Genomic DNA, 21405 nt, shown 5'->3' on the forward strand with positions numbered 1-21405 from the left:
ATATTTCAATATATTTCTCATTTACAACGTAATTAACATTCTTATAGGTCACAACTTCAAAATCAGCACCATATAGTTCATTTCTTAACATTAATAAAGAGTTCAGTAAAATAATGACTGCCTGATATATTAACCTGGATGTGAGATGCAAGGAAGTGCAGAGCTGACTCTGGGATGTTGAATAAATATATTTCCCTAGAGTCACTTCAGTGTAAAAGTACCATGAACATCTGAAAAATCAAACCAATGTTGTATTAAACAACACAATTATGATTCAGTTCCACAAATGAAAGGTAAGTGAAGATTGTTTAGATCCAATTGTTTCTTGTTCATCAAGTTCTCAACAAGGAATAAATGCAGTGTCTTTTATTAAATAAAATATATGTAAAGACTAATCCATGCACTTAGAACCATCTCAGCATTCTGTTCAGTGGGAATGTTCAGCTCCACGGTTCTGGGCTTTATTGCGTCCAATCCTGACACTGCTTGAACACAAGGCTGCAGAGAAATAACCTTTGTGTTTCAGGGGAGTTCTTCATCCAGTAATGATCATCTATAGTTTTCGCGGAAGGAATGCCATTTTTGGAAGAAAACCAAAATGCATTACAAGAAAGCTGTTCGGTGCTTAGGCACTCCTTCAACTGTCTTCTTTCCAGTTACAAACAGAGAATATGAACACTGACGTGGGTATGTGTGGTGGTGCTCTTTAACTTATGAGAGTAATTATTATAGCATTAAAAGAAGTTGGATTGGGCAGAAAGTAGCCATATAAATATAAGTGGTCTGAGGGTTTTTTATATTAATGGAGTGTGTGAACACTAATGTGTTCAATCACCTGCATTGTTTACTCTTGTGTGATTTATAATTAACGATACCATATTCTCTTGTCAGGCATTTTGTAATTTCCTGTCCTCCACAAAACTGTTTCCATTAATTTATCTCAATAGATTTTAGTTTTGCACTTTCAATAGCCCATTATTGAATCATTCTCAATATTCCCAGCTGTATAGCTTAGTAAAAACCAAGAAGGATTTCCTGTACACAATGTCACATTTAATTACAGTAGCTCATTACCAGGAATTTTGATCATAGTAGTTTTAAGGATACATTAATTTAAAGGGCAAAACCACTGAAAGATGAAAAGTAATTTATTTTAGGAAAAGAGTGTGCTGAAAGGTGCCATGTGCTTTGTTAAGTCAAAGGATAAGTGGCTATACAGCTATGCTAAACATAGGGATCAGTGTCAGTTTTGTGACCTTTAAATGAAAAATCAAAATAGCAAGAATTTTCAAAAAATTTTACCTATTCTAAAATACTTAAGAGGTGTTTTGCTGGATGTCATGCAGAACGTACTCTCATCAGCATAAATTCTCCACTGTTGTGAGCAATATCTATGGTAGACATTTTGCTTAGCATTCTTGCAGGTCATAAACTTACTGGTTTTGCCCAGGTGTCTATAGAGGTACTCTACCAGTAAGACTGAAGTTTGAAGTTCCTAAGTTATTACAAGTATGGTGGAACAACCTTACCTGATTGTTGAGCATATATATATACATGTATACTAAAAAAAAACACCCAACAAAACAAACCCTGCCAAGTTAAAAATAGAGCCATGTGCTCAGCAGGATGAACACAGATCACAGTCATTTCTCACCCCTCTCAGTTACTTTACTTTTCTCAGTCTGAAACCTTTGTATTCCCAGAATATCACATTGTTCAGAGTTGCATTAATCGAAACAGATTTAAAAATATTCACCTGCAAGTCTTCACCTGCAAGTCTTGAGTTTAGAAACATTCAAAACTAATTACAGAAAGTTTCTAACATAACTAGAAAAGGTGGAAAGATCAGAAGGTGCAAATATCAGAAATATGGAGTGGCTTCTGTATTAGAACTCTATGACTTTTGATTTTGGAAGAGGGACATCTAAAGAAGGCTACAACAGAGGTTTATAAAATCATGAACAATACGAAGGAAGTGAACGGGTAATTTTAATCACTGTATTGCAGTGCAAGGATTTCTTGCACTGCCCATAAAATTGTAGTGCTGTCTTGTGCTTGAAGTCACAGCACACGTACACATGCATTTTTGAGGATTTTTACATTCAATCAGCCTTGAATCCTTTGTGGAATATTCTAAATACAGTGTGGTTGCTCATTCACCAGTGACTTGCAAAAGTCACCAAAAGACCAGGTGAAAGTAAGCTATCGAACTGGACTAGGCAGGATTTAGCAGCTGGTAGCAAATCCTATCTGCATGTCACAAGCAAGTCACAACTCCTTGGTCCTACAGAAATTACCTTGGTAACAGATGGAAGTGCTGATAGCCAGACCGTCTTCTGTGATAACTGCGGAAATCCAATGGCTTTCCTCAGATAGCGGTCATGTATTTCACAAGTGCTGAGAATATATAGAGCACAGGCAATGGCATAGCCTCCCCAGTTAGAGACCCCTGCAAAAGAATGGCACCAGGAAATAAATGGAAAAAACCCAATATCTATTGCAAAGATACCTAACCTGCATAGGTCGGTAGGCACATAAAACTGAGTCTCATGTAGCGTGGTGAAACGGAACATGAATATATATTAAATATTGACACTAATTTGGAACATTTATTTCAGAAATACACAATTGCTTAACATACTGAAATGTTTTCTAGTATTATGTATTCTAGTATTTCTAGTATTTCTAGTACAGATTGAATTTCTCTAAGTTTCCATCTAGTTTAGTTTGTGGTTTGTCTTTCCAACAAAGCAAAAACTCAAATGGGCATGGTCTGTAGCACGATTCCACTTGGCTTAGTGTGATGTCCATGAACTGTCAGGAGCCATGTTACAGCCTGGTGTCTTTTGTTTCTAACGACATAGAGGTAGAAGATTTTGACAAAGTATCCTAAACCAGGCAAATTTTTACTGGTGTCAGATTTTATAATGGAATGCTGTACCATTGCAGAGAATCCCTTTTTGGTCACAAAATGATGCCTGATTAAAGAGTTCAGCTATTTTGTAAGATACAAAGCTATGGTGAAGCTAATTGTCTGTGTCTTGATGATGTGTCCTTGGTGTAAGTGTCATAAACAAAAGGACATTCTAACATATTTAAGATCCATAATTTTTCTGTGTGCTGTTATCAAATCAGTGCACACAGTCTTGTTAGACAGCTTCTTTGTCAAGACTGTATTGGGGATCATTAGATTTGAAACTTGCTCTGAGAAGTTGTCTCTGCTACCTGATACCTTTTCCAGAGATGCAGAATAGCAAAATTTTCAAGAAGTGTGGAAGTTGTCTTAGTGCATGTAGTTTTGCATACTTAAACATGTCCAAAGCTCCACCTCACTTCCCTTTGCAGGGTCTGGGTGTGACAGTTGCTTTCAAAGTAAGAATTATCAGAATTGCCAAAACAGCCACTGTAGATACTATATACATATGGCCATAAGAAGTAGATATACTTATCACCACACTCTCATTTCTCCCAGAAATTGCTGTCTTAGTATCAAGATTGTTAGATACCTAGGTTAGAAACCTCAAAACCTGAGCCTAAGTACCCTATAGTCCATGCAGTTCAGAAATTGGCCCCTGCTGAACACAGCTCTTTCACTTGCAAATTTTACTTTGCGCTACTTAAGATGTTAAGGTAGCAGAGAATTTTAACTATAACATTCAACTTTTGCTGTACATCAAGAATGTTCACCTGTCCTTGAGTGGCTGGCAAAAGGACGTACCATCTCTTCATGTAAAAAATATGACTGATTTAGGCCTGAAAAGGTCACACCCACAGAAGCTCATAAATTATACTGAAAATCCATATCTGCACAGGTATTTTAATTCTCACACAGATCACTTCCGCAGTCTTCCTTGTTATTTAAGGTGTGATTTTTCAAGAATATTCAGGATTTGCCCTCCTATTTCCAATTAAATGCACTTTCTCACTTCAATTAAATGCACATCCTCAATTTTCAGCAGTCCTGCTGAAGCCATAGTTGCTTAACTCTTCAGAAAATGGACATAATACAGAGACAGATTTGTTTGCCCGGGATGACTTGGTCATACAAATAAAGGGCCAATACAAATTAGTTCGAAAGACAGATGTTTTCTTGTCAGTTCTGTTCTCAAACATCAGCAACTCTCCCGCCCCCCCCACCCCCACCCCCCCCCCAAAAAAAAAATCCCTTACCAGCTACAATAGTAAAATCAGCTTCAACATCACAGGCTATAACATCTCCATTTTTTATGTACTTCTTTACAGCACCTTTTACTTTTCCCATTCCCAATTCATTTCCTCCATCTCCAACACCTTTATGAAAAGAGAAGAAGACCAAATGAGTATGAACCCAGCATATAACTAACAATCCTTTCAGAAATTTAGAAATTTCTGAACAGCTCATAGCTTCACATAAGGCGATTTATCCTTTTTCATCAAGTGTCTAAAAACAGAAGGTTGTGAATGGAATGGCTGAAAGCATCACCTATCACACACTAACCTGTAAGCGTATATGTGCAATGTATGCTGTATTAGTGCATGCAAAAGAAATAAAAATTATCAAGTGCTCAAGAACTGCAGATAGAATTAAGATAGTAAACTTTGCCTGTGGAAGGCCTTAAACAAGTGTTTGGTATAATGCATTATCAGAAGTACATTAGCACAACTAAAGAAAGAAGAAAATGAATCCAAAATAAACCTGAGGAATTTGTCCATGACTATAATAAAGCAAGCATAGAAAACTTTGGCTTGTTAAAAGCTTTAACTAAAAAAGAGATTAAAAGTAGCAAATATTTCAGAAAGTTAAGCAAAAATATATGTAAGGACTTTGGCAGAAGTAGGACTTGGCAATCTGTTTTACACAATCATTGTGCCACAGTATACAAAGAGGCCAACCCTGTGCACTATAACTGTTTTCATTTTTTCTAATTATTTATGAAACACATAGCCAGTCTTCCCTTTTTTTTTTTTTTTTTTTTAGTGTTCTTATATTTGGGGTGCATGCCCTTGATTTTTGCTGGCCAAGTAGAAAGGCTATGTATTTGTCTCTGATTTCAGTAAAATCAATGGGACCTATGTAATTTCAGGAAAATTCTGGGCAATCCTATGTTTGGGACATAAAATTGTTAGATGTCGTTCAGAGATCTGGAGATAAGGATAATACATAAATTAGCAGCTTACATGAAAGCTAGATAGTACCTCTAGTCTTTTACTAATGTATAACAACACCCCCCCCAAAAAAAATTTCCATCTGTTTAAATGAAAATCAACATTTCTCTTTCACCTGTTAGTCTAAATGGCATTTTCTCAACTTGGAAGGTTTTATTGAAAATTCCTAGTTCATGTCTCTGAAACAGAACAGTCAAGAGCTCCAAGTCCTCACTGCAACATATTGTATTTGAATTGGAAATGTGACTATGAATAGTATGTGTTACAGGAGAGAATTTATAGTATTTATAATTTACACTTCAAGCCCTGAAAAGTGATAAATTTAACACTTTGAGTAACTGCATAAACATCTCACATAAGTCTGTAGCAAATTTCTTCTCTAAGAGAAATAGAAAATTATTTCTCAGCAGCAATTTTTTATGTAACTCCTTAAGTCTACATAGTCAAGGAGAGCATAACTGAGTGACACAACTTATATAAAAGGATTTAAATAATCTGTTCACATTTATTTCGGTGTTCGGACTTAATGGTGGTTTCTAAAATCTGCTTGTTGGTAGTACTTTTCAAATAGGTAATGACATAATCATGGTGCCTCTATCATCATATATAAATATGGTAGTTACTACTGGGTTGTAAGAATCCATACAACGTTCTGATTTTTCTTATATTAAAAATCCAAAATTTTGCTCTTAATAGTCTTTAAACATGCTAAAATGAATTCTTGTCATTTGAAGATCGTCACCAGTTTCTTTAACTGAAAGATACTAATCTGTTTCTCAGAGGGTTTTTTCTATCAGCCTTGCTTTGCTTTTTCTTGTCTTTGTGAAAGTCCTGTCACCAGGATGGTTTTGCAGTTAGTAGATCTACAGCTGTGGATAGATCCCATTTGCATTACACTGGGAGGAGAAGAACACCACGCTGAAAATTTTTCCTGTACCATCTGTTTTCTTCCTCCTCTACACATCAGCAGAGGACTACATTTTACTCTAGATTTCCAGACTGAGATTCACCTGACAAAATACAAGCCATCTACCCATGAGCTGGTCAGCTATACTTCTTTTAAAGTCAGCAGAGAGAAACAAACCCTTCAAACATTCAGTTCATCTCACCCCAAGGCAGACATTCCAAATATAGATGCCTAAAATAGACAAGATGAATGCTCTTCTCCTAAAGGCCTGAGTGCTTTCCAGGCAGAGAAAAAATAGCTCTGTTGGATTTTCCATGAAAGTTTTCACTGACTACATTGGCTTCTAAACTGCATTCATAAAAAACACATAAGATGTCAGTCTTCTATGATAAAAAACATTTGTATGAAAGGGAAATGTGTGACAATATTTTTTCACGCAGCACTTTGGAAAGCTTTTCATTAGCTCCTTTATAAGTAGCATATAGCTAGGTCAATTGAATAAGCATATAGCTATGTCAACTGAAAAAAAATAGCATGTGGTTTCTGTAACATGTCTTAAACTTTTACTTCAGTCTTTAGTGGAAAATGAGCCCTTCCAACCTCAGCCTTTCATGTCTTATTTTTTATATTCCTGAAGGCTGCTGTTTACTCCATGACTTTTTATGATACCAGTACCCATACAATTGTAGGCATTGTTCACAATTTGTCTGTAGTCAAACTCCTAGATCAGATTTTTTTTAAACAAAGACCTTGTTTTAAATGCAAATCTTGACAGCCATTAATCAGCAGGTAACAAATGTTCTAACATTTCTCCTCTCCACTTACTAACACAATACTTCTTGCCACCGAGCATACTATATAAAGATTTCTGTAAGGCTGAAAATTTGATCTTTCTAGTATCCTTTTCTAGTCTAGAAAGTTATCTGAATACTCTGCCCTAACATTGTATAATATTTGCATTTTATTTTGGAACTAGACACATGCCTCCAAATTCCTGCTAACCACAAAGAAAGTCAAAGATAGCCCCACCAGAAAAATTTACCATAATCAGTAGCACTACATTGTCATCAGTAATGAGATATAGGATGCAAAGGCCACAGCGCAGATCGGTGCCTTGTTAGGCTAGGCTTTGCAGAAATACATTGAAGAAAACCAACAGCCATTCCAAGAAATTGTAATCAAATTAAAAAAAAAAAAAAAGACACAAAAAGGTAGCATGATAAGCAAAATAAGAAATGTTAACTAGGTAACAGACAGCATAAAGAAACAATTGAATTTTTTTTCATTAGATACTCAGTTAGTCATCCAGCACAGAATATCCATATACACAAATTCCATGCCAATCAGAGCAGATACTTTCATTACCTTTTGAAACTTATGACTTGTTAAATAATTTCCTATGCAGACATCTCTTTAGAGAAAATTCACAGCAATGGGACACAGCAAATCTGGATAACTGCTTCTTCTTAACAAGTCAGTGATATTTTTAATTAATGACATTTCATAGTATATTTGAATATTCAGGGAACGTTTAAAACAAATTCTGCTGAACAGATTTAAATTCCCACCTTGCAGAACACTCCAAACTCTGCCAAATCAATAACATTCTTTGAGCTGCTCTGGCAGATATTTTAAAAGATTAGGGCATTTTTATCAAAGGAATTGGGATGTGATATTATATAATAGCTGGAAAGACCAAGTCCCTGTATCAACACTCTAAAACCAGGGACAAGAATTGAAATCAGCTGCAGCAGATCAAGCTCTGAGGCATTTTGCTAAACATCTTTATGAAAGAGAGTTTTCTCTATCTTTATTCAGTCAATTTTTGGCTTTTCTACCAAGATTGCCAGCAGAGTGCCATCTAGAGTGCTTCTTTTTGAATGATGAGAGTTACTCCTCAGGAATAGGAAAAAAATGGAATTACATCTAAACAAAATGTACTGCAAGTTTTCAGAACATATAGAAACACCAGGGAACTCTTCTGCTATACAGCTTTAAATGATTCCAACACACTGAAATCTGACTATGCATTGCCTCTGCAGGAGCTCTGTAAATTCTGTGGAAACATTTGAAAAACGTCAACACTGAGAAGTCAAAGTTCCTGTGTTTTTGGTAACAGGAGTGAGTCCACAGCACTACAAGAAATTAAAAAGCCAGATTGGCAGACATGTTTTAATGTGAGTGAAATCAGCCTGACATGGGTACTTACTTGTTTTGTGACACTCATTTCTGATTTTGTTTCTAATAGTTACACAGATTAAAGATCTCCAGGCTCTGTTTTGGTCCACACAGTGTAGCAGGAGGCATCTGATTGTACAAGAGCATTGTACAACACTTGTATAGATACACCTTGATCTATGTCATATTTTTTTCAAAACCAAACACAATTAAACTTCCAAGAAAGGACCACTGGCAAAAGAGAGGAGCACTATGTTGACAAAGCATTCTTATTAGAAGTGTTAGTGAATGTCGATGCAGTTGTGACAGAAAGGACAATGTCCTCCTTTAAAGATTATTACCATATACACATATTTTGTTAGAGAAGGCACTATTGTAGTAGATGCAAATATGCAATCTCTGCTTAAGAGAATGTACTGCTAAAAGACAAAATAAACTAAGATTCCATTCAGACTGGTGTTTTAACACAGGTATAATATTCATAAAAATAAATATAATATTTTAATATTTAATGTTTCCATTCAACAGTCATTTGCTTTCTATGCTGCCTTCCACATATAACATGCAAAATAAAGTCTGTGTTAAAAAGTCTGTTTAGAGAAATATACGTACACACACTGATGTATAGATAATACATCTAGGCTTGGGTTTGGTTTTTTTGTCCTTAAATAACTTTGAAATCAACTCCCTTATTTTTTCCAGCTGTGAGAACTTTTCAACAGAAACTTGTACTTTTTCTCCAGTAACGGTCTCTTTAAATTCAACCACAATGAACAGCTGTAGCCTGCAAGCAGTTACTCAACACCTGCCTCCTGCTCCCCTGCACTTCCACTAAGAGTTCCCATTTTGTGCTTCTTTCACTTTGAGAACATAACACAAACTCACACATACCTGTTGTTGTGACTCCTGGAATGGTTTGTGCAGCTAAAAACAAGTCATCTATGGGATCCACAAGGTGTTTAATATTCACTTTCCTGGCATTGTAATAATTGCCATCAGCAGCCATCCCAGCACGCTCTATTGCTATCAGGTGATCAAATCTGGTTAGAGAGGAGTGAAAAAACAGAGGAGTCGAAGCTGTGATTTTCACCTAGCAAAGTTTTCTGTTGGCTGCTTCTCCTGATGTGCTTGGTTCTGTGTTCTGACCGTTTTGGGATTCAAGGTAAAACTTGGAAACTGTTTTGTTATTTCTGAATGTAGTTCTCTACAGTTTATTTTCAAAGGTTAGTCTATTTCTTTATAGCTTCAGTGCAACTCCCTCAAACCACATTTGCCACCAAGAAATGGAGAAGTTCCTGAAATCCTCCTAACCAGCAATCCTTTGGGTCAGCCATCTGGCCATGTTCTGTTTCATGTTAAAATAGGCAATACCTTGTAAGACAGTAGTCTATAAGTGTTTTCAAAGAAAACAAAAAAGTGGAAATTAATGATCATCTAAATCCTTGGTAGTGCAAATATAATCTCTTCTTAAAGTACACTGCTTGGCAAATATTTTTTTATTTCTAGTTAGGGATTTTTTTGGTTTGGGTCTTTAGATTTAGAGGATTTTTCTTTAAGTCTATGGCTGTTTTGCTACTTATGAGAGTAGACAGATGTGCTGCAGATGTCCTACATTTTAAGCAGAATTTTAGTACTCAGTTCTGCCACTGTATGTTAGAATTAAGTTGTTTTGCTTCTGCTTCTCCAGTTTTACTGTTAAAAGGTTACTAATTCTGCTGAATTACTTAATGTTCTTGTGGGTGGGTATCTACGGTGGTTCCAGAGACCTTATGCAGGTTAGTTGTCTACTTTAAAGAAACACTTCAGCTTTTGGGGACTGAAATAGAAACTGCCTGTAATTACATTATGCATAGCTATAAACTATATTTGTAAAACTATACATAAAACCCAAAGACATCACGCATACTATTACAGCATACAATTATAGCATAAGTAATCTGTGGAAAAAAATGAGAATTGAATAAGATGATGAAGCAAATACCAGGGTGAAAGATCTTTTTATTAAAGAGAATAAACTGAGGGTAACTACATTAAAATGCTTTACAAGGAAAGATCAATAGAAATGAGCAATGTATGCCTGCTTAAAGGAAATGTAAGTTGCCTGCTAAGTAATGAAATGTGCATACAGCTACTTGGCAAATTCTCCAGTGCATTAACACTAATCACACACTCTGTTTAGATTTGAATGTTTCCCTAACTTTGTACACTCAGCAATACTTATGCAAACAGTTTAAATCAATATTCAGAAACGCATGCATACATCTATGATTTTGGTTTTGGCTGCCTAAAGACAATAGGATGATCACCTTCACACTATTACCAACACATGACATTTTATTAAATCAAATTGGATTCCCCACTTGTCACACTTGAGCCAAAGCTCTGGAAAGCGAACACACTCCACAACTCTTTTCCTAGCTCTTTCACTGACTCTGACACAATAATTCCCCCTTCTGATTTTCTCAGTGATTTGAAAACTGGTAAAATAATATACTCTGTAAGTGTATATATATCTATGGAATAACAGCTGAAAAGCTTTTGGAAATTTTTCGAAGGAAAAGAGCTAACTGATGTATGAAGTATCATTTCTTTTTTTGTACTCCAGAAATGTGTAATTACAGGATAATATGGAATTCTGTGCTCTATGTGTGCTCCAACACTGGTTTCTAAGGTTTTTTTCTGTTCACTTGAAGTGTTAAGGATTTACTTGTAACTGTTATGCCGTCTTACATCATGGTCATTATTTTTATCATAACTTTACATAGTAGAAGTGTGATCCATTCTAAAAAACTGAGTACACATACCTAGGTCTTCCAGGATTCCCACTTTCACACAAAAACATCAAAGCTGAATCGGCACCTTCCCTTTGATAAGTCAATACAGGGACAGGTCTCTTCAGGATTCCTACAAAGGAACAAAATACAATTCAGTTACTATGTACCTCTCTTTTTTCATTATTTTTTAAAATGTGTGTTTGAATAACTTAGAAAAAAAGTAGAACAGTTAGAATAGTAAGGACTTGATGTCTTTACACAGTTCCTGATAAGCTCCCTGTCGCCTTACTTCTAATTTAAACTCATTTGGATGTTAGTAAATGGGACCTTGAGAGGTCTACGAGAACGAGAGCAGACATCCAGAGTTCTTCACAAACAGCTAATCCAGAACCAGTACCCAGGCACATAAGTACTAACTTGATGCCAGCTGGGTTTAAAACCATGCCATTGTGGCAAGGCTGATCAGAGCTTAGAGGGTTCACCCTGGGTCATCCTCTGAAAAAAAAATAAAACCCGTGACAGAATAACTGAAGTAAACCTCGGCTCAAATTGGCAAGATAAAAACTGGAAAAAAACCGTGTGTCTTACCTAGTTGAACAGCCTCGTCAATAATCTTTTTATTGAGATTCACGGCTCTCTGATCTGTTACTATGGCAACCTCTTTCTCCAAGGCCTGCAGCATGGCTGCGACAGCCAGTGTGCCTGGCGGCCCGTCGTTCTCCTCGGGCGGCTGGTGGGTGTAGTGGGTCGGGAACCCGGTGGTCAGCAGCACGGCCCGCGCGTGGCACAGGGACAGGCCGGCCTTCAGCAGCTCGTCCTGCCGGCGCAGGGGGGCTATGCCCCGCTCTCCTGCAAAAGGGGGTTTAAAGAGAGTGGTACGCTTCAGTATGTCGTTCTGTTGAAGTTTCTGTGTGGGTGAACCTGCATACTTTAATGACATAAAATGGGGTTTAAAAAAAAAAAAAAAAAAAGAAAAAGAAAGAAAAACCTCTGGTCAAGGCAGGAATTGGGGTAATTTCCTCAGGAAACCTAGGAAGGTGTAGGATATGAGTAATGCTGATAATGGGCTGTGCTTCCAGGTTAGGAATTTCAGTTAACTGGATTTTGTAAATTACTATACCTAGCATTTCTAGGTATTGGTGTAAATAGCTTTTTCTTTTTTTTTTGAGAGAGCTTACTGCACATTGTTTCCATTTCTTTGCCCCTCTGCTTTCCTCTGATCTGCTGTGACAGTCGTGCTAGACCACATCTACCTACTGATGCTAGATTGCAACTCGGGCACCCCAGATCTTACAGAGGTTTTGATACAGACTTCAGATGAGTAAGCTGGCCCTTTGTCTCTATTTAACTCTGTCTGCATAGAGAAAAGTTAATTCCCAAATAAATCCCACTTAATGAAATTAATAACCAGGGACATGGTAAGTTACCAAGGGGCTTCATAAACTCAGTTAATACAGAGGTGACTGCTAAAAGATCTTGTAACACTTCATGTAGTAGAGAATTTTTACCTGACCTTGAGGAACAAGTAAAAATATATTAACAGATGTCTCTTCTCATGGGTCAGCCCCTACAGAGGCAACGCTGTGCTACTGGTGTATGTCTGCCACTGTTCAAGCACCTCCTATCCCCTCTCCCTTCCCTGGCACTGAGAAAAAAATGTTCACAGCATAGTCCTTCTGATTTGCTATCATTCCTGACAGCCATGAATACCAGTGTGACGTGCTGATATTCATGGGCTGATGGTGAGAGGTAAGTCATCACTGTTGTTTTCTAGCCTACTCACATCTTCATCTTTTTCACCTTCCCCCCACCTGCACTTTCCTATTGTTGTCCTCAGTTTCCCCTCTGCCATTTCTCCCTTGGTTCCTCTTAAATAACATACAGGCAATGTACAGATAGTGGACATGGAAAAAAGTTCTGAACAAAACATAGAGCAACAGAAGCAGGGAATATTAGTCTCTGAGAAGTGGGGCATGTTAACTGAAATAAAGTACTGTACTGTCCTTGAGCAATAAAATGAGCTAGCTCTCAAGTTAGGTTCTGTGTTTCTGCAGAGCATGGCATCGTGCCAGGCTGAACTCCAGAGTGGGAAAAGGAGGGGCCTTGTGAGTAAAAATAAACAGACCCAAACATGCACACAGCCCAGACCTGGAGCTTGGGAGAGCTGGACATAAGCTGTTTTCCACTACTGCCTTCAGAGGATTTCAGAAAACTTATGGGAAACTGATCAGAATTTACAGCAGACAGAGGGGGCTAATTCAGTGTGTATTACAGGAAGGGTTGCACTATTCAGTTTGCTTTTATGTCCCTCTCATCTTCCTTATGCACACGTGCAGCCCCACCTCTCAACCTTCTGTGGTGGCCGGGTCACTTCAGTCCATCACGAACATCTCTGTGATGAGTATGTCAGCAGAGTTTGTTGTAATTCCACCCATCACAGAGGGATGTTTGGAAAGCACATGCAACTACCACAACTTTCTAGTAGGAGCACAGGGGTCATAAATATCTGTAAAGAAACGTGCTATTTACTCAATGGTGAATACCAGTGTAGCTGCTACCAGCATGCTGTGGTGCCATGTACTTTACATACCAATTTCAGTTTTATTCAGCAACAGTTCTTATTCCCTGTGGACTCTCCAGTCTGCTGTAAACATTGATGCTTCTGTGTACTTTGAATGTATACAGTCATCAAGATCAGATCTTCCATTACCCCTAAGGTGGGATGGTTTTGGCCAGACTCTGATATTGAGTAGAGTAGCAGAAAATGTAAGGCCTAGTTATATTAGCTCACTATATTCCACAAATAATATTTTAAATCTTAAAATTGCCTTTAGATTTTGTGTTCTTGAACTTTATGAATATCTGAAAAAGCATGATAGGTCATATCTACCTCGTAACAAATCCACTAAAGGAAAAGAGGTGTCTTACCGGGATCTATTCCAATTAGGGTCTCTAGAGTCCTTATCTTTTGGGCTGCTTCTGCTGACACAATACTGTAATGCAGAGGATCTTGAGAAATGCAGTGGACTTGTGGGACTTCTCCTGAGGATCTGACTGTGACATCATCATTCTTTAGGTCAGTAACGAACATGCAGCCAGGAGAATGAGTAAAAGCTAATGGAGCTCCTAAAATAGGTGAAAAAACTTCAGTTAAACTCTTTGAAATATCAGAATGACAAAGTCACAAAAATTTATTTAATTACAAATATTAATATAATAATATAAATAATTATATTAAACATTATAAATAAAACTATTTAATCACAAAAAAATATTTAACGTAATAACACCGAGTCTCTGCCTGATGATACTTCTAAAAACAGGTGATATTTTAAGTTACACTGCAACAGTTAATACATCTTGAGAAAGAAATTTATGCATTTACATCTGAAAATGTTTTCACTTTTACGAAGGTCATATGGGTAGTTGATCAGGTTTCTTTACAATATACTCTTTGGCATAAATCTGAGGCAACTTAGGAACTGAACGCTAGTATCCTTCAAGGAAGTCTGTCAGGAGCTGGCAAATCTGAAAATTGCATTTGACACACATGAAGTGCATTGACATAAGAACAAGTTAATGCTTAAGTTTGCACAGCGTGTTGGTGATACTGTTTCCGTAAGAAAAAAAACTAATTTTCTAGGTTCTAGTGCTGCTGGAAGCTATTAGAGTCTGTCTTGTACCTTTGAATATCCCTGTAATAGGAGTTGACATAGTTTTGTTACACTACCGCTTGCTGGCTAGGAGTAGTCCTTTATCAGACTAAGAAAAGGGGGACTAAGAAAAAGCATCTCTGCACAGTGTCTTGCCAGCCTAGCTAGAAAACCTGTAGACTGGCAAGAAATAATGACAAAAGGTGACCAGTAAGTCTTAGCAAAGGGAATCTGAGCAGCATCAAACCCCACAGTGAACAATAAGCTTATTTAGACCTGACAGCATAGTAGCTCCCTAAACTGAAAATATTTGCTGTCTTTATGTTAATACCAGAAATGTTGATCTAGATTATACCTGATTTGGCAAAATTGGTATGTTGTTGGATAAATCACAGCTAGTATACTTAAACAAGGAAAACCTTACTTTGTTAGGATGGTGAAATGGGAGGAGATATTTCTTTACAAGTATATATGTGCTGGGTCTGTGCTAGATCTGTTGGGAGCTAGTAATTTAAAAGCAGCTGGGGAACACGGCTGTTGAGGTTTAATATACCTCACCAAACCATGTGACTAGACAGTATTTCTTATGAGAAGCTAGCAGATTATTCTGAACTACCTAGCTGAAAAAGGAGCACAGCAAGATACAAACTGTCCAAATAGTTCCTGGAATGCATTAATGAAGACTGGTTTTAACACAGAAAATGGCAAAATAAACAAAAGTGAAAGTGAGTTCCAGGCAAAGCCAGGATAGACAGCTGCTTTGGGCAACAGGCTGTAGAGAGGTTGGCAATTTTTTTCTCTCCTTTCTCTGCAACAAGGGTGCATGAGGTAGATGAAGAGAACTGCTGGAGAACATAGGAATGAGCAGGATTTTCAGCTCGGATCTGGGGCCAGAGAGAAGGGATTGTATGTAAGAAAGAAAAAGAAGTGTCTGCTCCTAGTACTGAACATATTTACAGCACGTGTTGGGAGCAGTTTAGATAAACATCTGTAAGGAGCCACAAGGTTGTAGCAGACCCTGCAAGAAGGACAAAGCAGATGACCTCCAAATGCTGTCTCAATTATACTGTCTTCCATTATTAAACTTTTCAGTAAAAACTAAAATATGATATTTCATTCCACACTAGTGATTTAGAGCAGTATATAATACTGTTGCTGTGGTTTAGTTGCATCTTCTTGCCCTTTGTGCTCATGTCTGTTATAAGTGGTTATACATCATTGGATAAAGTGTAGGACAGCTCTGCGCAGAGGACAAAGCTTCATTTATGTGAAGTGTGTCACATTCACTTAATTTTAGAACAAAACCTGAAAGCTCAAAATTCTTCATGAAACAATTATGAACTGTTTTCCAGGTCAATCAATTTGGCAGCTCTTGACAACACTTTGGAAAGATTTCTGGCTGCCTCTTTTTTTTCTTTTTTTTTTTTTTGTTTTGTTTTCTTCTTTTACTCCCTTTATTATTGTTTTACTGCAATGTAATAGAAAATACTATTTTAAAAGGAAGAAACGTAAAAACAAACGTCTTTAAACTTTTAGCTTTTAATAATGCTTAAAAAAAAGATGTTTGGATGCTGCCAGACCTTTAGACTTCTGCCTTTAAAATACTGAAACAAAAGTGATGAAGTTTGAGTAAGACCTGCCTTTAAGGCAGACCTGTCTTTCACAACTGAAAATAGTCCTGCCAAAGGTGGGTTTTGTTGTTTGCTTGGAGTGGTTTTTAGCTTACTCTAAAATCAAACCTGCTGATCAGTCAATGCATTCAGTCCATGTTTTTTATAACAAAAGAGGAAAAAAAAAAAAAGAGAAAAAGAGATTGAAGGATAATTTGAAAAAGAGTCTCCAAACATAGTACGTACTGCAGTTGACTACTGCTTCTATTGCTGTTACTCCACAGGCCCAAAACACTGGAATATCACCAGGGTGAAGGTGAACTGGGTCCCCATAGTCTGGTTTGGAAAGATCGTTTATTCCCAGCATACCTGGAATTGATAAAAAATTAAATCATGAGAGATTCCAGTTAAGTAGTAATACCGCAAAGCTGGGGGAGGTAGACCCCAAACATCATTGAGTGACACTAAGCTAGGGCTGCAACACTGGCAAGTCCCACTGAAGTGGCATATTTAGTTTGCCTTCAAGTGCACGTCCCCAGAACCTGAGCTGACTTGCTTTCCCTTTTTGTACTTGGTGACACCAGTTAAAAATTTACTCACTGTATTTCTGCAACAAAATACAAACTAGACATGTATGCTGAGTTTCCAAGATATTATAAATCTTCTCTACCAACAGAAGAATGATATAACACTGGCAAACAAGAATAAATGACTGCAATGCAAAATGAGCTCTTTCTAGAACACATTTTCTACTGCTTTATCTTCCTACATTCTTCAGGTAGAGAGATAAGTAAGTGCTCTTTTACCTCTCTGGGTTAGATAACTACATCTTGCTCTTACCCAGCATCACTAAATTGTCTTTTGTTTTATTCTAACATCTACTTGTAATATTCTGTCAGAATTATCATTCTAAGCATTTGCTGCCTTCCCTTGGTTTTTAATTTTTCACATTCTTTAATATGCCACTGTCTTATCTGGAATTAATTTATATAACCTGTATATATAATCGTTTATTCTTTTCTGTTAAAAGTAAAATAAACAGCGTGACCCTCACTTGCCCAACCAGCTTGTTGCTCTACTGAAAGTAAAGACTTCTTACTAGTTCCTCAGTTTTAAGAACTCAGACGAAATATACCACTGGGGTGTACTGCTAATGATGACATCTCCTTCCATGCTCTGCAATGTGATTCTTCCGTATATGCAGCCCATGAGTCTACTGATCAACAAATTTCTGTCAGCAGAGGGAATTTTTTTTTACTGTGATCTATATTCATCTGACAGGTCTTTGTTTGATTTTGTTCTTTTCCAAACAGCCACCTCCTGCCTGCCCCCTGTCTCCATTTTCCCTTGCAATGACTAGGCCTATGTTTGTTTGAGCTGAGTTTTTTGAAAAAATATAGTCTTGTCATCTATTTATTCTGTCCTAAGCGTTGTGCTCAGTGTATCCTATTTCAGTATTTTTAAAAATAATGTAGTATTTACTTTCACAGTCATCTTCTAAGACACAAAATGCAACCACACATACTTCTCCCCATGCTGTCAATCATTGCTACCCTGTCACTGGAATCTCTGACAGCAAAAAAGTATTCACATATAGATGAAACTGCGCACATTCTAGAAAAATGTTACACTTTTTTTACTAAAACCACCCCTGCCATATAACTTACCTACTTCAGACAGCTATCTCTTAATATCCACAAAATCTCTGTGTTCAGCTCATTAAAACCCCTTTTTTTAGGATTTTTTTCTTTCTTTCTTTTTTTTTTTTTTTAATTCAGGTTTGTGACCATTAGGAAGGATTAAACCAGTAAATTTACTGGTGCAGGTATTTCAGTCCTACCACTTCCCATGGTTCCCCCCTTCATTTGTGCATGTAGAATGAAAAATGAAAATCACTGACCAGGGTCACCGATGTGAATTGGTGCTCCATGGGCTTCTTTTAATTCAGATGTTGCTAGCACAGCTGCTTCCAACTTCCTTTCAGGTATAGGTCTCATTGTGACTACTAAGTTGCAGCAAAAAGTATAAATGCTGTAGCAAGGCACAGCTGTCTGGCAGTTTAAAAGAATCCAGAGTATTAGTAGGAATATTGAATAATAACTCTGAAGTGTTAGAAGAAATAAGTCTAACTATACTTCAGTTTAGAAAGGCCACATAATAACATTAATTATAAATACTTTTGAAAACAATTCTTAGCATAATTATTTTTTTTGTGCAGGATTGAAACATTCCATCCTTGAGCTTCTTCATATAGATCACTAAAATTAATTTTATAAAAATCATTATGCATTTCCTGCTTCGGTACATGCAACATATGGTGTGGTAAGCTCAGTATATTCCGAATATTGTCAAACAACAATGGTGTGCTCCCTATATGGAAAGGGAAAAAGCTAAAAACCCAAAAGTATCAGACAGTGACAAATCTACTTGGTCTGAGTCTACCATCTGTATTTGAATTTAGGGGAACTACAGCGCTCTGTAATATGCAAGGGTCAGGAACTCTTACTGCTGCAGTATCCACTTCTCTACAGAAGCAGCATGCCACTTTCATGCATAGAAAATCTTTTGTGCGTCTAGGAAGGCTCTGTGGAGTTCCTCATCCTCACTGACAGGGATGCTGAAGCACCTTTTCTGTTCAGAAATAAACCAGTCCGGCTTCTTAGAACAATGTATCTGATACCTAAATTGCATTTGAACATAAACAAGATATGTAGACAGCTAGAGCTGTAGAGAATTCATTAACAATCTTTATAATAAAAATCACGCCTGTCACTGAAGAAACACACTGTACAGTTCTTCACAGTATTGATGTGCTATAAACTGTAATATTGTTCTAATCCTGAAATATTATAAGCAGATACTTGTCTTTTTTGGTTTGTTTTTTTTTCATTAAGCTTGGGAGAAGAACTCAGATATGAGAGACATTTGCACCTTCATTTTGACCGGGAGTATAGTGAAAAGATATATGTGAAACGGTAACACTGAAAACAGCACTCAAACTAAATGAAAAAGGCATGCAGATGTATACTTAAGCGTTCTTAATATTAAGGGTCTACCTACTGGAGCCAGAGACTTCTGTCTATGTTAAAATCTACACTACAAACTTTCTGAGGATGGTTACAGTTTTCAGTGCTATGGTGGACACCTCAGGTCTTTGAGAACATCTTCTGTCCCAGTGGTCTGCGTTCATAGTAAATACGCAGTTTAAAGGCTCTGCTGTCACAGGGAAACCCCTAAATGTGGCTGTCATAGCTGCAGAAAAAAATGCTGCTGTCATGGCTCATAAAAGGAATATTCCTATTGCAAGCAAGAGCTGGTATGGAGAGCAGGATGTGCATAAAGGCATGGTCAGAACAGTGCATAGGCCACCAGGTGAAACAGAAGGCAAACGAGAACAGATCCAAATGAAATGGCTGCCACAGCACACAGGGAAAAACTTTGTTACTGTAAATTAATAAAAAAGTAGATCAGCCTTGCAGGAAGCTGAGGAAAGCACTGTAGTGAGGCTGGGTACATTTTACCCTATATTTTTATGCAGTCAGCACTAGCACATGCCTAAAGTTACTATCCAGGTAGGAAAAAAATTTCTTATTTTGAGCAATAGGAATATACACATAATGTGAATATGGACAAATACAGGCAAAGTTACAACAAAGACTCTGTGTGTGTCCATATACTTACCTTATACATGCTTACATTACATTTTTGCTCAACATTTCGTACAGGAACGCCAGCATTTTGGACTGCTTTTTCAAAAGAGAAGCTGCAGCCTAAGTAAAAAGTCACCATGTCCTTAAGCTGTTCAGAATACTCCTTTAGGCTTTTCAGTGATCCAGTATAAGCTCCATGCTCATATCTTCTGTACTGTAGGCAGTCAGTTCTAGTGAAATAAGAAGTTATCACAGCTTTATCATATTTTTTGAAAACACAGTGAATTTTTTGAATTGACGTTAACCCAGTATCAAGCCACAAGATAGAGCCTACTTTATCCATTTATTTCCTGAGTAACAAAGAAACAAACACATGCAAATACCCCAGAACATCTTATTCTGCAGAAAACCAAGCCAGTAAACAGAACATGTTAGAGTTTGGTATTTTTTAGGTTTCACAGGTAAATGTCTCTTATACGTATGTCGTTTTACCTCCGGGCTTCAAAAATTAGGGAGATGTTTTAAGTCTTGCTTTCAGTGTTTACTATAGAAATACATCTTTCAAATTTCAGAGACCACAAATATCATGCGGTTACCATGCTTGCATTACTACTAAATAAAACAAAGGTAAACCCCTGTTATTTAATTCTGCCAGCTCAGACTGCAAAACATTTAGAAATTACACAAAATTTCACTTTTGCATTAAAGAAATAGTTGTAATACTGACAATTATCATAACGTGTTTCTCAAGAACAAGACGATTAGGCTGTTATACTTATCCACAGTTTTCATTCAAAGGTGTAACACCAAGAAAAGAAACTTCTTCAAAATGTACAACAGCGTAAGAGGCTGTTCCCTGAAACCCTCCTAATCACCACCAGCATTCACTGCACAACAACAAGCGGAGCTGGTCTGTAGTTACCTGATATCAGAATCACTACTCAGAGGACATTTCCAGTCACCTGGTTTACTTCTGTACAGTAGTGGCAGGGGTCCGTTGTTTGCATGGCAAAACTTCTCAAATTCATCAGCAAGGGACTTGTGCAAAATCACAACGTTGGCCTGTTTATAGCCTGAAAATGTGAAAGGTAGGTATGACTGGTTATTAATTCGGCTTTTTGTTTGTGAAACAATAACTTTTATATAGATTTCTTACACGGTCTATAAAAAACTACCTGAAGGAAATTTTGGTTCAGAACTCCGTAATAAAATTAATCAACTTTTTGAAATGTTTCTAAAAACATAGCTAGATGTACTCTGTGTGTGAAGTCATTCATAGGTAAAATAGTTGGCAGGTATGTGTAATACTGCATAATTACTTCAATAAACATTTATATGCATTTATACATAAGCATAGTTTATTACCTAACCTGGGAGATTAGTATTCTATAGGAAAACGCTTTACTTTGCAAATGTTAGCACAAAGACAAAGAAAGGCTAGTGTACCATACTTTCACCATTTTTTTTTCATTTAATACCAAGCTATAA

The 21405-nt window shown here is 37.0% G+C and overlaps 1 protein-coding gene across 11 annotated transcripts in view; it reads right to left on the minus strand.

Annotated features, from left to right (window-relative positions):
• DGLUCY (D-glutamate cyclase) overlaps positions 1-21405 on the minus strand; it is a 47690-nt gene that overhangs the window by 2271 nt on the left and 24014 nt on the right. For all 11 annotated transcript variants that reach the window (XM_040601320.1, XM_040601312.1, XM_040601311.1 and 8 more), the window contains 10 exons: positions 20840-20990; positions 19949-20147; positions 18168-18318; positions 16514-16636; positions 13933-14130; positions 11593-11853; positions 11035-11134; positions 9122-9270; positions 4171-4290; positions 2298-2449 (listed from right to left, as the gene is read on the minus strand). In XM_040601320.1, coding sequence (XP_040457254.1) covers positions 2298-2449; positions 4171-4290; positions 9122-9270; positions 11035-11134; positions 11593-11853; positions 13933-14130; positions 16514-16636; positions 18168-18318; positions 19949-20147; positions 20840-20990 — 1604 coding nt within the window. The remainder of the gene's footprint in view (positions 1-2297; positions 2450-4170; positions 4291-9121; positions 9271-11034; positions 11135-11592; positions 11854-13932; positions 14131-16513; positions 16637-18167; positions 18319-19948; positions 20148-20839; positions 20991-21405) is intronic.

The sequence above is a fragment of the Falco naumanni genome, chromosome 7 (assembly GCF_017639655.2).
Source record: "Falco naumanni isolate bFalNau1 chromosome 7, bFalNau1.pat, whole genome shotgun sequence".
Lineage (NCBI taxonomy): Eukaryota > Metazoa > Chordata > Aves > Falconiformes > Falconidae > Falco > Falco naumanni.